Raw genomic sequence first — 16556 nt, 5'->3', positions numbered from 1 at the left:
TCATTTTTTTTTTTTCACTTCTATTTTTTGGTAGTCACAAACACTCATTACCAGAAATATTGATGCTTAAGATTCACTTTCTGTAAAGTTTCGTCTCTTGCCGCTTGCTTTAGCCATTTTCTTACTCCTCTCTTTTGCCAAAGTGGACTCATTAGCCTACCATATTTAAATGTATTTAATTAAGGGAGGAGACTGGGTGGGGCGTTGTGCTCGTGCATGTGCGCTGATTTTTACGGTAATTGGGATGAACAACGAGAATATGCGTGGGATCCTTCGAACGTAGAGATTCATCTGTTTTTTTTTGTGCGTACGCACATTTACAGCTTTGTCCGTACGCAATGTTTTAGTATGAATTCAGCAAGTCTTTGTACATGAGGCCCCTGGGGCCTCATTTATAAACGTTGCGTACGAACAAAAGAAGGCGTACGCCAATCTCTACGCAATAATTGGTATTTATAAAAAGCAAACTTGACGGTAAAATGTGCGGTCCTTCACGCAAGCTCTGACCCAGGCGTACGCACAAAAACGGGTGAAATGAGAAATGGCGACACAGTCGGCAGATGGAAGAAACACGTGAAAGTGTGTGAAACTGTAGACCGTTGTGTAAAATAAATGGCAATACTGCCTCTCATAAATAACACGAAGACTACACAAAGCAAGTCTTACAATTAACAGCCTACACGAACACCCGTATGATCGGTCTGCAACAGAAATGCAAATTAAAGCATATTTGCAAAAAGAAAAGTGAAATTTGTTCTGCAATAATATTGGCATGTTATACAATTCATCCTCATAAATAAGATGGTAAACAGAATGAAATAATGTACAAAACTGGTATTCTCGCCAATGTGTCCGTCTGGCGGAGCAGATATATGCAATTAGATGGTCGGTCAGTCAGTCAGATAGATAGATAATTAGGGAGATATATAGATAGATAGATGTATTGTCGACAAGGGAAAGTTGTTTTCATAGTAAAAATGTCTTCATCAGCTACGGAATCATGGTATTCATGCATATGCCTTACGTTATTTTATCTAAAATAAAACAAACTAATGACGTAGCCTATGTCTCAACCATTCAGAAAGCTGCTAGAAATTACATTTGCGCCGAACTTTTTCCCATTTCCAAGTAGATTATAACCGACATCTGTAGCTTGTCAGATGTAATTAAATGGATGGAAATAAAATACCCCATCACAATGCGTAATGACGCCAATGGCTGATCTTGCGCTCTTAGAAGATGTGGGAAATGGAAGGATTCGGAGTGAACGCATCTTCAGACAGCAAGAAGACTTGCTGGCAAATGAGGCAAATGTCCGACCATTTCTTTTTTATTTCGCCCACAGTCCGAGGTTGTGAGGCTACAGCATTTACGGCGTCTGCAACCTTTTGCCACTCAGGTGCCTTTTTGGCATTAGTAATGCCCACACTGTGCCCTCCAAACAACATTTTTCTCCTCTTTTCCACCTCGCCAACGATAACATCTACTTCACATTGAGTTAAGTTACGTTTTTTTGATTTCCTCTCTGTGTTTGCCATGATTTCGCAATCGATGAATATTAACTTGTGGGCGTTTCACGGACTATTTATGGGCAACTATGGGCGTGACATGAAGCCGCAAAAGCTGTCCTACATTTAGAATTGATTGTGATTTATTAAGGGAAAAATGGGTAGGATGTGCGTGCGCACGGTTTTATAAATCCGAATATTTCTGTGCGTACGCACGTCCTATGTTTCATCCGTACGCCACTTATGACGCAAATCCTACGCAAAGTTTTATAAATGAGGCCCCTGGCCTACAGTAAGACAGTAAAAGAAAATATTAAAAAAAATAATCCATCAAAGGTTATTGTTAGATAAAATTGGATATCAGAACCAAGTCAATGATCAATGCAGAGCAGAGCAGAACACCACGGGAACTGGGGAATAAATATAGACACACATACAGACAGACAGAAGTGTAGTTCATTCAATAGTCAGCAGTGTGCTGAAACCAACAAATAGAATAACAAATCCAAGAAAGGAGACTTTCAGCTTTGCTGAAAGGGTCCATAGAGAGACAAACAACTCCATGATTATATGCAATGTTGCGCTTTGGATAATAGCACATGTCTTATGAGCGATGTGTCTAAACAGGGTGTACAAGAAATGATTAGACTGAAAAGGAGATGCAAACATGTTTATCCTTATGCTCTACAGTCTTTTCGAATTAAAAAAGCTCAACAAACAATGCAAACATCAGAACTGAAAACTTTCTGCTCGGTCCAAAAACATGATCTACTGAAAGTGATGCAACAACAGCTTCTTCCGAATTCTGATTATCAGAAAATCAAACATATTAATTAATGACCAAAAATCAAGTGACTCGTCCAGTCACTTGATGTGATGAGGAGGAAATAAAAAATAAACTTTTATTCTTAAACACCTGAAAGAGAGTATGTTATTATTTTTCATGGCATGTAACTAACAAATAAGCTGTGTGGGGAGTACCTCCTATAACACATGATGATGGACTGCATGAAGTGGGGCTCATTGTTCTTTCGTAAACTGATGTTTTGAGTCTGAAAAATGGACTCAGGGTGGCATTAAAGGAATTACATACTCCCATCCTCTTTTTAAAGTAGAGAAAAAAGGCATTTACATTTACGCATTTGGCAGACGCTTTTATCCAAAGCGACTTTCATTGCATTTCAAGGTACACATTAAAATTCTTATCAGTTCTTGCTTTCCTTGGGAATCGAACCCATGACCTTGGCAATGCAAGCGCCAACGCTCTACTGTTTGAGTTCAGAAGGCATGGTAGAAGACGTGGAGTGAAGAGTGCACAATGTTGCCAAAGTTATTTAATTTAAAGACAATCTACAATGTTTGTAGTATGGGCCTCCATATATATATTTATATATAAGTAGGAGTATTTTTGTCCAAATGTTTATATAAAATTATACAAAAGGACACATCAGTGATTAATAAAAAAAGGTGTATATTTGTATAAGATGTTGACAAAATTGCTGAAATGAATGTTCACAATATGTACTCAGATATTTGAAACAGACATGTAGTCTCTGTTTTTAAGAGACTAGAGAAAAGGCCCAATACTATTTTGATATCACAGACACATCTGCTGGTTTCAGATTCAGTAGTTATCTCTGCCCACCTACAGGAAATACTAAAACATATTCTCATACTGTAGTTAGATTATTTTTGTCAAGGAGAAGAGTGGAGCTGGTGTCATGCTCCACGTCGCAACGTTAAGCATTTTACATTTTAGTTGCAGTTAATAATGTTAGAAGTGAAAAGAAAAGGTAAGGAAAAATACAAACAATCATATTAAAAATAGCAACCCTTTTTCTTTCATTTTCCAGAGTATTCTGACAACTTATCAACTAATTTTATACAAATAAATTGATAACCTTTTTTCCCCCTGGATTCACAAGTTTTCCTCAGGAGATGTGAAACAAAGGGGTCAAAACAATAGATATTTTGCTCCTTTGAAATAATCATAATCTCACTTTTCACTCCTAATATATTTTGTGTGTTCTTTGTGAGCTCTAGCTAAACACTTATGCAGGGACAAGATCAACAATATTTCACATACTTTCACATTAGCATAGGCCTACTGCAATATACCATAACTCCAAATTGCTCACACACATGATCTATCTATAAATTACAGGAACGTCTGTCTATCTGTGTGTCTGTTATTCGCATATCTCTCGAACCGTTAGTCCGATGGATTTCTAATTTGACAGGTGTCTTGCTACGGGCACGAGTAAGTGCGTTGCCGAGTTTGACGTTGTTTGTATTTGAAATGCAAAAGATATCGGTAAATATATCGGTAAAAGAAGCACTTAGAAGGTTGTGGTTTAAAAATAAACATTCTGACATTAGAGGGTTGTGGTTTAGAATAGAAAATAAACATTCTGACATAAACACTCTGTCAGCTAAACATTAATTAAGTCAGCTACACTGTTTACTTCTGAATATTATATTTTATCAACCAACATTTGTAGTAGCCTATTCACAAACTGTTTGCTCAAGCGTAGCATTTTCTCAGAGTTCACTGTGTAGCCTGCTCCCTGAATCATGTAGTTCAATTTTCCATATTGTATGTTATTGTAAGTATAAGTATTTGCTTTCTACCATGCACAAATAAAAATAGCACTCAAACAAACCAAACCAACAATTACTAAAAACACACACAAAAACTGATTTTGCATGGGCACTTTGCACTAGTTTGTTCAAATTATAACGAGACCTTTGAAATTAACCCTTTCTATAAATTATAACGAGACCTTTGAAATGAAAACTTTATATCAATTTGTTGTTTTTACAACTTGTATCAGGTTTTGAATATTATATTATTTTACCTGAGTTTCATTATTTAATTCTTATTAAATAATAAATATCCAAACTCCCAGACTTTGTTGTTATTTGAACTTATGGTTCTCCACTCTCCTGACAAGTTTGATCCTGAATATATTATTATGTGAGTTACTTACTGAGTTATGTAGGCTGTATAGAATTCACAAGTTATGTAGGCTATATATGTTTATAGTATTCAAAATAAGGATGTGTTTATTCTGAGAAGTAGTTTGTCTTCCTTGAACCTGCGTTTACTTTCATTACGTCATTCAGTGTGAGTGACACAGTGTCTCGTATCTAACCAATCACAGTGCGGCACAGGTATCACCGTATCACTCGGAAGGGCGTTTAGTTTCACCCTTTCAGTTTATCTTGACTTGGCTTTCCAAGGGGCTAGGAAATACATAACTCTCCAAAAGTTCTAGTAACATATTAGAAATCAGGTATTTTTAGAAAAGTGGAATATTTTGGAAGACTTCTATCGTTTCAGAGTGGATATGTTGACCTTCGTCTTTGTGTGCCTCTCTGTCTCAATCTCAGGTAGGCGTCCATGTTTTCAGTGTTTGAATCATGTTTAGCCTGTAGGCTACATTACAATTTTTTTATTAGGCTACGTCGTGTCATTGACTGCTGTGAATTATTCAGTAGGCCTATAAACTTTGAATATTTTTTAGCTGCTATTTTGCTAAAGACTTACTTTTCTTTAAATGTTTCTTCTATTTTTTTTACATTAAAATGTAATTTGCGTATAGTGGAGTTTAGCGTTTAAAACATAGGCCGAGGCTAGTTTATTTAGTATCCTACATGTCTGTAAGAACAGAAAATATAACTTTACCTGTCACTGAAATGTGACCTTATCTAATCAATTCGGTTACGAATCGTTATTTTGAATCGGCTCTTGTCAAATAAGAACCATTCGAAATACGTTTGGACAAGGCAACTCTATCGAAACTTAGGCTATATGCTTTCGTACGATACCTAACGTTAATTTATTGTAACTTAAGTTCTGTGTTTCGAACAGAAACAGCTGCTTAAATCTATTTGTTTTGCTGTTCAAACGTGAAAGAATCCTTTTTTTTCATGGTTTGACGGTATCACCTGGAGAACCTGTCTTTCCACCTTGCCCATCCCCCATCCGAAACCCGAGCTCCACAACCAGGAATATGTGACAGCTGAAAGGCAATCCAGGAAGCGTGCCTAGATAAAAACAATTAGTAACAACAGTGTAACTTAGTCGCAGTATATTAATATAGTAAAAGTGTGATGTATTTGTTATTGAGTTTAGTAGGCTACTCCGTCAGTGACGCGGACACAGTTATTTGTTGATAGCAGCACACACAAACAACATCCTGTTGAGCAGCAGACGGGGAAACTCAAGATTTTAGAGAATTTGAGTTGCCAATCATGTTTGTTTATACACGTTACGTTACCTTCAAGTTCACAGGGTAAAAACAGGTTAGTACGTCTGTCAAACGTATACAAGAATTATCAGAAAAACATGTTTATGAATGTGAATTTCAAAAAGAAATGTGGAAAAGCAGTTGTAACTGCTATACCATCATTTTCTTTTGTTATTTTAGTTTTTTACTACCCTATGAAGTATGAAGCTAAAAATTAGCTTATTTCTTTTTTTTTTATATGGAACAAATATTTTTTCCTATTTCTACACTACGTGTAATGAAATGTTTACGTAATTTTTTTTAATACAATTTCTATGTTCCTGCTTCAATTTGACAGCTATTCAAAAGCAACTATACAAATTATAAAATAAAATTTCTGTTTTGAATGTCAGTCAGAGCTCTTTAAATATTGTCCTGAAGTGCCAGTGTCTTGCTGAGTTTAACAACTTCAACTTTTTATTTTTAAAGTTTTAAACAAAACGGTTTGATCTGTTAACTGTCAGTCCCACTTTTTGAGCATGGACATAAAAATGGCTTTTCCAACTTTTAATTGTTATAAATCCTTTATAATTCGGAGCACAGACCTAAGTTTGGTATCTTGTTGAAGGAGAAATATCACATATTATTGTAGAAGTAAAAACAGTTATAGAAAAAAAGTTATAGAAGTTTAATTTGATAAAAATATAGTATATATATTACAAAGCATGTTTAACTCTTAATATAAAAAAAAATCAAAACCAAACATCTGAAGTTCTGTGCCAAATTTTAGGTTGATCTCTAAAAAAAAGGGATAGTTCACCCAAAAATGAAAATTCTGTCAGTAATTACTCGCCCTCAAAGTTGTTCCAACCCCGTAAGACCTTCGTTCATCTTCGGAACACGAATTAAGATATATTTGATTAAATCTGAGAGCTGGATCACTCCTTCATACGCTTCTAAGGGATTGAAACTTGCCGACATCGAAAAGTTATTAAAGACATCGTTAAAATAGTCCAAGTGATTACAGTGGCTCAATCTTAAGTTTATCAAACGACGAGAATACTTTTTGTGCGCAAAAAACAACAACAAAAATATCGTCTTTATTTCAACTGTTCATTTCCTTCTCTGTGGACCTTGAGTCAGTTCACATAGTGTAATAGTGTAGTGCTTCTGTGTTGTATGTCACACGCATCACACACATGACCAGCGTCGGCCAATAGTGAGCCTAAGATTGACGTAAAACACACAAGCACTACACTAAATAATATTACTCTACGTGAACTGACTCGAGGCACCTATTTCCATATATGGTTTGAGTGATCTGAAACCTATTTCCATAATTTTCCAAATATTTATGTAGACATCCCATTCAGAAGTAGTTTGGACAGAATTCAATCTCTAAAATTCACACAAAACATGCGTAACGAAGTTTGCGAGAAGAGTGTGTGTTATAGTTTGGCACCGTATCACAAATGGTGAATCTATTGCTATTTATCTGTCTATTGCTGTCATTTCCTTTGAAAAACGGTCATCGAATATGAAAACTAGAGTCTGAAAGCATTCAAATGATATAGGCTATAGTTTGTCAAGATTACTTTAGATATAGGCTAGACTAAGATGTTATTGTAATTGTGTAATCACAAACGAGGGGCAGTGTTAAAAATAGTGGTTAAAAACATTTTAACAATTAATAAATTCAGATATTTATTCTTTGTAATGTGTGAAAAGTATTTATGTCGAAAGTTAATTGTTTTTGTACCTGATTGTATGTTTTTTTTCATAGTGTTTTTTTTTAAGGATTTGTTTTGAATCCATTTCCAAATTGGTCAATTTGACCCACTCCAACAAGGCCGTACCCAGAAATTCAACAGTGCAGTGCATATTGATGCTACCATGTTCGTAGCATCAATATGTGTTAGCTTTCTAATAGACCTGTAATTTTTTTCTCTTCTTGGTCTTGGTGACCCAATGTCCTTTATGTGTCCAATTTAGTCATTTTAAAGGGTAGGCTAAATGTTCAACCTTTACCTCTTTGCATAGTTTCAGGAATTACATATTTATTTTTTCTGAGCCTGTCCAAATGAACGGGGTTCTATTTTGTTTGATTCTTTGTTTCCTGCTGTTTCTGTTGAATAAAAAATAAATACAAACAAAATAAGTGTCTGGCTTATATGAAGATGTCAGAACACCATTTCACTCTGGAAATCTATGACTGTTAATGCAATTTATAATGTGCTTAGTTTGATTTAAAAAAAAAAATCTTACTGATTAAGGATTTAATCAGTCTCTTTCTGTCTGCAGGCCTACATGCCCAATTTACGGTTACTGTTACTAATCCCTCAGTAAAAGTGAAGGAGAATGAGGGTAAGTTTCATTTGGCCTTTTCTTTTTGATTATCTTTCAATTATAACTGTTTCTCTATGTCGTGAGATATTACTAATGGAGAACCTTTGATGTGGTGCCTGCCTGTATAGGGGTTTCACTAACGAATAGTAATTTATGCTGTGTAACAATTTATTGGAGAGCATCTCTCTACTGGCCGGCCTAAGAACAGGTCTGCCCGTTATTCAAAGCAGTACCTTTTTTTTTCAGGAGCTGACTTGAAATGTACCTACACTGCTGACTTTGGAGCAACACCCAGAGTAGAATGGAAGTTCAAGGATCTCAAAGGCTCTCAGTCATTCATTTACTTTGATAACAAGCCAACTGGTATGGATGAAAAGTTTACTGTTGTCATCCAGAGTCATCATTGTAACCTTGCAGTTGCATTTCCTTATTGTTTGTTAATCTGTAAAATGACGATTTGAGGAAAGATGTGCATATTTTTTCTTTCAGCTCAGTATGCAAGCCGTATCACTGTGTATCCTGGAGGACTGAGATTCAACAAGGTGACGCGAGCAGACACTGGAGACTATGACTGTGAGGTGTCTGGAAATGGTGGATATGGAGAGAAGACAGTCAAACTCACTGTCCTTGGTAAATCATATTGTGTTGTTTACATACAGTGCTTAGCATAAGTAAAGGCTAGGCTACAACCGGCTACAACCTATACACGTCACTACCCAGAATGCATTGAGACGTATATAACAATGGCGGCCTACGAGTGAACGGAATTTCGGCTTTTTTAAAAATAAAAACAAAAACATTTGAAGTGTTTTTGTATCACCTTTTTATAGCTGACGCCCACGTTAATCTTATATGGCTAACATGCCGCACTAGTCGGGGTTCCCTTTAAAATACAGGGGGCATAAGTCAGGACACCCTTATGTTAAATTTCCATAGAGGCAGGCAGATTTTTATTTTTAAAGGCCAGTTATTTCATGGATCCAGGATAATATGCATCCTTATAAAGTTCCCTTGGCATTGGAATCAAAATAGCCCCACATCATCACATACCCTTCACCATACCTAAAGATTGGCATGTGGTACTTTCCATAAGATCTTCCATAAGATCATCTCTAAATGCAAATCAAACCAGCTATTAGGCTAACTGAAATAAAACCATGTATGTGATGATGTGGGGCTATTTTAATTCCCAAGGCCAAGGGAACTTTTATCAGGATACATAGTATCCTGGATCCATTAAATAACTGGTCTTTAAAAATAAAAATCTGCCTGCCTCTATGGGAATTTAACATACGGGTGTCCTGACTTATGCAACCTGTATTTTAAGGAACATTTATTTATTTATTTACATTATTCATTCACAAAGAAAATTGGTGTCCTTAAAGGTTGGAGTTTTCCTCATTTTTTTAATTACGGTATTAAGATCAATTTCCAAAAGATGATTTTTTTATTCCCCTTTTTTTAGTCTACTTTAGCATGGCTGTGTTCACTTATGCTAAGCACTGTGATCATTACTACCTGATAGATGCCACTAATGTATATGTCATGAGATATCATAACCCTAAGCTATAAACTTTTTTGCTAAAACATAAAAGTGTCTGGGAGTGGCCCAACCTACTTTTAGCCAATCACAATGTTCGTGGTTGGTCTAATTCAGTGGCGAAGCCTATTAGAAATCACCAAAACTGCTGAAATTGCTTACAGCACATTTAACCTGCAGTTTTAAATGGATAGTTCACTCAAAAATTTGAAATACTGTCATTATTTACTCACAGGTATTTAGTTCCAAGTCTATATGCATTTATTTTTCTGTGGAACACAAAAGATGATATTTTTAAAAAGTGATGCGTACATGGAAAAAGTCATTGGGGTCGAGCATTGTTTATATTTAACAAAATATATAGCTTTGATTTGAATGTTATATATATATTTAGCCTTATAATTCCCACTGTAATTCTCTCCACTAGTGCCTCCTTCCAAGCCCGTATCTAGAATTCCTTCATCAGTAACAACAGGCAATAACGCTCTTCTGACCTGCTTCGACAATGATGGCTCCCCCCCACCCACCTATAAGTGGTACAAAGACAACACTCCCCTGCCTGACGATCCCAGCAAGTTCCCCTCTTTCAAAAACCTCACCTACAAGATGAACGCTTTCAATGGTAACCTGGTGAGTGTTTATCTACAATATTTGAAAATACAAAATATCATATATAATGAGTGTGTGTGTGTGTGTGTGTGTGTGTATGTGTGTGTATATATATATATATATATATATATATATATGTGACATCAAACCTTTTGGTCAAAACATTCAGTACTGTACTGTATATTGCTATAATTTAAATGTCATTTTGCACTTTAAGATAATTCTAGGTTTTTGTTAGTTAAATTATTTCTGTAAATTTTGTTTGTGATCAGGAGTTCCCGAGTGTGTCTAAGCTGGATATCGGTTCATATTTCTGTGAGGCCAATAATGGAGAAGGTGCCCCTCAGCGTGGTGATGCAGTGCAGATGGATGTCCGTAAGTAATATAGATTGAACGATTTGTTCATTTTGAACTAATCTTTTATATGATCTGGAAAAACAAGTTGTCTCAGAGAACAATTCGTTTATCTTGGGGCGAATTTCAAACTGTGTTTAGGCACTTAGGGAAGGGGATGGCATTTGTAGGGGTGTTCCGAACAAAAGTGAACCGCTGAAACTATTCAGCGTTTTTATACGTTTTAAAGTCTCACTCACTCACTCAGTGCGTATTTAGTTTAACTCTTTTTATTGATGCTTTTCAATCAGAGAATTACTAAAAGAAAGACAATACAGCATTTGTTTTGCCATGTTGACCAAGAAATCCAGATGAGATTAAAAAAAGCATTCCTTACTCTCTGAGTCAGTTACAAAGAAAAAGCAGAAAAAAGAAATATTTTTAATTATAATTAAAAATGATAAATTCTATAATTATTTTAAATGCTTGCTGCAAACCACACTAGTATATTACAAAACCATACAAGTAAAATAATATGAAATTTATATATGTACTAAATGTATACATACCGTGTGGTAGAAATATAGACAAAATACAGCAAAAATGTAAACATTACTAAGAAAAAAGAACAAAAAATAAGAACAAAAAAAAACCATGCACCTTCGTAGACAATCACTGGAAAACCAAATACAATTTCTTTCCCTTTTTTATGTTCTCACTGTTTCTTAATCAAGACAAGAACAGCATGGGTCAAATAAAGAGTAGGTAGTCGTGGCCTAATGGTAACAGAGTTGGACTAGTGACCCAAAGGTTGCTGGTTCGATTCCAGTACCGGCAGGAATATGACTGAGGTGTCCTTGAGCAAGGCACCTAACCCCCAATCGCTCCCCGGGCGCCACTCAAGGCTGCCCGCTGCTCCGGGTGTGTGCATCCACGCACTACTCTGCTCTAGTAGTATGTGTGTCCACTTACTTGGATGGGTTAAATTCAGAGGTCAAATTCCAAGTATGGGTTACCATACTTGGCCATCACGCGTCACTTTCACTTTCACCTTTGTGGGATTAAGACCAAATAGTGCCACTAAGGATGTTCAACATCTAAAACAAAAATGTCAGAAATGTCAAGAAACAAAGACTTGAAGATTGATGTCCAGAAAGAGGTCAACGCTGGGCAAAGCCAAAAAGTTTGATAAAGAGTAGCTGAAGCTTGTTACAAGTAGGATCGTGATCCGGGTTTATTTTAAACAGTTTAGCTTTTGTACAATAAAGTCTGTGTAACTGTGAGACTCTTCTGTGTACACGACAAAGGGCCTTAAACCATTCCTCATCAGTATAAACGTGGTTAAGATCTGATTCCCAACTCTGCTTTATTTTAGACATGGTTGAAAAATCTGACATCCGACTGAACTACAAACTTTCCACTGATGTCTGTTAAAAAGGGATGCGCTCGACAAGCTTGGATGTCTGTGCCGCTGTGCGCTCAATCCACTGCGTGTTTTTCGCTTATCAGCTCGTGCACCACAGCTATATAGGCATTACTATATTTTGTTTAATATTCCACTAATTAGATACATTTACTTCATAGACCGCCTTCTTTTTTATCCCCATTATAGTCTCTGTTGTCAGTGTCTCTTTGTCTGGACACAAACACTGGTATCGGTTGTTGGTATCGGAGCATTTTTACAAGTACGGTTACACAAGGGCAGTATCGGGATTGTAAAACTAATCCATATTAGTGAATGGACGGTATGAAAATTTCATATCACGATTATAGTGACCGAAATTATCGTGATTATAAATATCATCACGGTTTTGCTAAAAAGATGAAAGTGTTAAAAAAGAACTGATGCTCACACTGAAAACATTTCAACAAGTTTTATATTTGAGAATCAACAAACAACAAATAAAACGAGCAGCTCTATGCACTTTTTAAAGCAAGATTCTATTCTGTGGCATTTCCTTCCTTATAATGACCGTCATCAATAGCAACGCATTATAGCTCAGCGCACATCCATGCATCACAACGGACACGCGCTTTCATTTCATTCAAATACAACTTGTCATCTTGCGTCTCCGTCTTTGATTGTATTGAAAATGAAATCAGAGATGATTTATTGTTCACAGAATTCGATAATATTGTTGTGAACATCTTGTCTGGATGAGTTTTGTACGCTGTACAAAATGGATTTAACAGGTAAGAATAGAGACATTAAAGGGTTAGTTCACCCAAAAATGAAAATTAAGTCATTAATTACTCACCCCCATGCTGTACCAACCCCGTAAGACCTTCGTTCATCTTCGGAACACAAATGAAGATATTTTTGATTAAATCTGAGAGGTGGATCACTGCTACATAGGCTGCCAGAGGGAATGAAATTTGACGGCCCAGAAAGTCATTAAAGAACATGTTTAAATATTCCATGTGCCTACAGTGGCTCAACTATAAGTTTATCAAGCGACGAGACTACTTTTTTCCCGAAAAAACCCCCATAAATAACGACTTTATTCGACTATTCCTTTTCTTCCTTGTGGGCCTGAGACGAGAGTTCAAGAGATTTCCACGACGCATGCGCGAGAACTGAGAAGAGAACGTTCTTCTTCTAATACTTCTTGTTCAGTTCTCGCGCATGCGTCGTGGAAATCTCTTGAACTCTCGTCTCAGGCCCACAAGGAAGAAAAGGAATAGTCGAATAAAGTCGTTATTTATGTGTTTTTTTTTCGGAAAAAAAGTATTCTCGTCGCTTGATAAACTTATAGTTGAGCCACTGTAGGCACATGGAATATTTAAACATGTTCTTTAATGACTTTCTGGGCCGTCAAGTTTCATTCCCTCTGGCAGCCTATGTAGCAGTGATCCACCTCTCAGATTTAATCAAAAATATCTTCATTTGTGTTCCGAAGATGAACGAAGGTCTTACGGGGTTGGTACAGCATGGGGGTGAGTAATTAATGACTTAATTTTCATTTTTGGGTGAACTAACCCTTTAATCTCTATTCAATTTGTCCCCGTAATAAAGTGGTAAAAAAAATCGGTGTAATAAGAGTACAACGAATATACATTATCTCTCAAATGTCACTCTTAATAGTCTTGTTTGACAACAACAACATTTTGTGCCCAATTATTTCCGAGACGTAGTTTTAGTATTGAGATCAAAGTTAACTTAACTTGCGTTCGCTACAACAGTGGATGATGGTCACACAGGACGACTCGGCAGATTTGAAGTGTTTACCCCTATCACAGCAACTTTTTTTTGCGCATGTTCTGCAGACAGAGTAACCATCCTCGATTAAGTTTCCCTCAGGATTTTTGGAAATGCCAAAATACGACCACACCTCAGATTTGGTCCTCTTAAAAGGCTGAAAAATCTCCCGAACACGGTCACTGCCTTCCGCCATTCCTTCTCGAATAAAAAGAAAAACCCCAACATTTCGTGCATGCATCAGACTGTTGCTGGCTGGACAGGATATATAGTGAGTTATTAAAATCATGATAATCAAACACGGTTTTAATGATAATTGAATTTTAAACGATATTACTAACCGTCAGTACATTTTATCGTGGTTTATAGTGAAACCGGTAATCGTTCCATCCCTAATCCATATGAATTGAGCAGTTCAGTCAAAATTTTCTGAAGAGACAATCACTTTATATGATGAACAGAATTAATTTAGGCTTTTATTAACATATTATTCATTGGTTCTTGCGGAAGCTCAAACGTGCTGAAGTGAAGGATGAGAGGAGCACAGTGAGGGCTTGGGGCCGTGGTGTATGATCGAAGAAGATGCGCAGGATATTTTCGCTTCAGCAGGCGTTACAATCAGCCTTTGAGTTTAAATTATAACATTCAATGAATAGGAAATTCTATTTTTTACTGTATTCTACTGTAACCTACCTTATCAGTCAGTGATTTATCAGGACTAGTTAACAACCAATCAGAATCCACTTGACTTTAGCTTGAGCATTTAAAGCGGCAGATGACATAACTGCAGCGTGCACTTTTAATAAACAGACCATCAGTGTGTTAGTGTGGACGCTGATGTAGTTATCATTCTTAATGTAAATGGGTGTTAACTTCCACTCTCTGCCATAGCAACATTTTGATGTTTATGACGATCTATGATTTTTAGTATGATTTTTGATAATTATGGTATTTGCTTCTCAAACAGATGTCTGTTTTTCTTTATTATAGGTGATCTAAATGTTGGCGGCATTGTTGCGGGGGTCATCGTGGCTTTGCTGGCAGTAGGGTTGCTCCTCTTTGCTCTCTGGTTTGCCAATAAAAAGGGATATCTACCAAGTAAGTTCTTACTGCGTGCGTGCGTGTGTGTGTATGTGTGAGTGAGTGAGAGGGGAATAATTATAAAATCAAACAATTAGATGCCATAGCTACAATAATTAGAAATTAAAATGTTTTATTCAAAATGATTTGACTAATTTTCACCCCCTTCCCCTACAGAAATGTCTGAAAGGTAAGAGTTTATTTCTATGGCACATACAACTTTAAATCTTTATATTATATACTACTATATCTTGCATTAAATGTGTTCTAAAATGTAATAAAATGATATAAATGATCTCTTGCAGCAAGCCGAAAATGCAAGCTGTTTATACCCAGCCTAGAGCAGATGAGGGGGATGATGGAGATGTAAGTACAAAACACATGCTTGCTTACTTGTGTCAATTAATTGAGTTTCCCATTGGAATTCTGTTTGCAGTAGTTAATTTTTGAATGTCCTTTTCTGTTTGTGTGTTCTGTTCTACCCCCACAGTAGTGGTTCTGGTGAAATATTTTTTTTCACACTGTTTTGTGTGTCTGTTTCAGGGGGAATTCAGACAGAAATCATCTTTTGTGGTGTAGCCTGTGCTGTGGATGAATTGTCAAGATTTGTTGCCTAGATCAATTTTTTTCTATTTAAGCTCCTACAAATCAAGATCTGTTTGTATGTGAAGTGTGTGACATCAAATGTGCCTTCTTGCCTTGCCTTCCACACTAGTTGACCATAGAGATGTCCAAAAGCTTTAATCATAAATGTGTGTGTGTGGTAGTTTAAACTTACAGATTTAGTTTCAGGAATCTAAATCCGGTGGCTCTCTTTTGCAGCAATGAATTGACATGTAATTTATTGAACTATGAGTGATCTGAGTGGAAATAAACAAACTTAAAGGGTTTATTATCAATCCTTTTTTTAATATAATATGCTCAACTAATATTCATTTGTTTAGTTATTTATGGCTTGAGGCATCCAAGGCTAATTTTACGTGATACTGCACTATGGGATGAAAGCTGGGGAAAAGAAGGTACTATGAATGTTCCCCAATCAGGAAATAACCCCCCTTCTCTTGATATAAACATTTGCTGTACATTGTAGTCATAATTTGTTGTTTGTTTACTTCACTGGTATTTTTTATGATAGTGTACTTTGTTTGTATGTGTTTTGTACTCCATTCATGGAATGTAAATAGTTCTTTTTTGTTTTTTATTGGATGCTATAGAATTTAAAATCATGCTTTATTGACCTCTTTAAATTGTTCAACTGGAAACAAATTCCAAAACTGTTTTTCTTGTTTGATTGAAGTTTTAATGTCTGACTTGAGCCTGTTCTTCCAATAAATTAAATTTACTGATTATGACTTATGCAATATTTTATGCAATATATGTAATGCTGACATTCCTCCATTATCAGGTCCACCCAGTCTGCTCATGCAGAAAACTCCTTGTGAATGTGAAATTAAGCAATGTTATCTGTGGTGGTCTGAACAATATGAATCTTTTTGGAAATATCTATTTTCTATCACTTAGGTTAAATATTTATTTTTAAGTTATTTATTAATGTGTTGTTAACCTGGTGAGATCTGAAATATTTTGAATATGACCACTAGGATGCAATGTGGGACCACAATACATTCTGCACAGCTTCGAAAAACTGTCGAAATAGACTTACCATTGACATGTATCTATGAGATTCAACATAAAAATATTAAATGATT

At 36.0% G+C, this 16556-nt stretch overlaps 1 protein-coding gene across 2 annotated transcripts; it reads left to right on the top strand.

Moving 5' to 3' along the window:
• Positions 1–4646: 4646 nt before the first annotated feature.
• f11r.1 (F11 receptor, tandem duplicate 1) lies at positions 4647–16199 on the top strand. 2 transcript variants are annotated; one of them, XM_077240759.1, is made up of 10 exons: positions 4713–4901; positions 8042–8104; positions 8333–8449; positions 8576–8716; positions 10054–10256; positions 10508–10610; positions 14758–14865; positions 15025–15037; positions 15153–15213; positions 15391–15568. In XM_077240759.1, exons 1-10 carry the CDS (start codon positions 4859–4861, stop codon positions 15424–15426), a joined length of 888 nt encoding a protein of 295 aa, XP_077096874.1. In that variant the 5' UTR covers positions 4713–4858; the 3' UTR covers positions 15427–15568. The 2 variants fall into 2 exon arrangements, with proteins under 2 accessions (XP_077096873.1, XP_077096874.1); XM_077240758.1 differs by lacking the exon at positions 15025–15037 and having other exon boundaries at positions 4647–4901; positions 14758–14880; positions 15391–16199.
• The last annotated feature ends 357 nt before the right edge of the window (positions 16200–16556 follow it).

This window comes from Siphateles boraxobius, unplaced genomic scaffold, assembly GCF_051911475.1.
Source record: "Siphateles boraxobius isolate OS27281-9 unplaced genomic scaffold, OSU_SipBor_1 24, whole genome shotgun sequence".
Lineage (NCBI taxonomy): Eukaryota > Metazoa > Chordata > Actinopteri > Cypriniformes > Leuciscidae > Siphateles > Siphateles boraxobius.
This window is presented reverse-complemented; position numbering and strand designations above follow the sequence as displayed.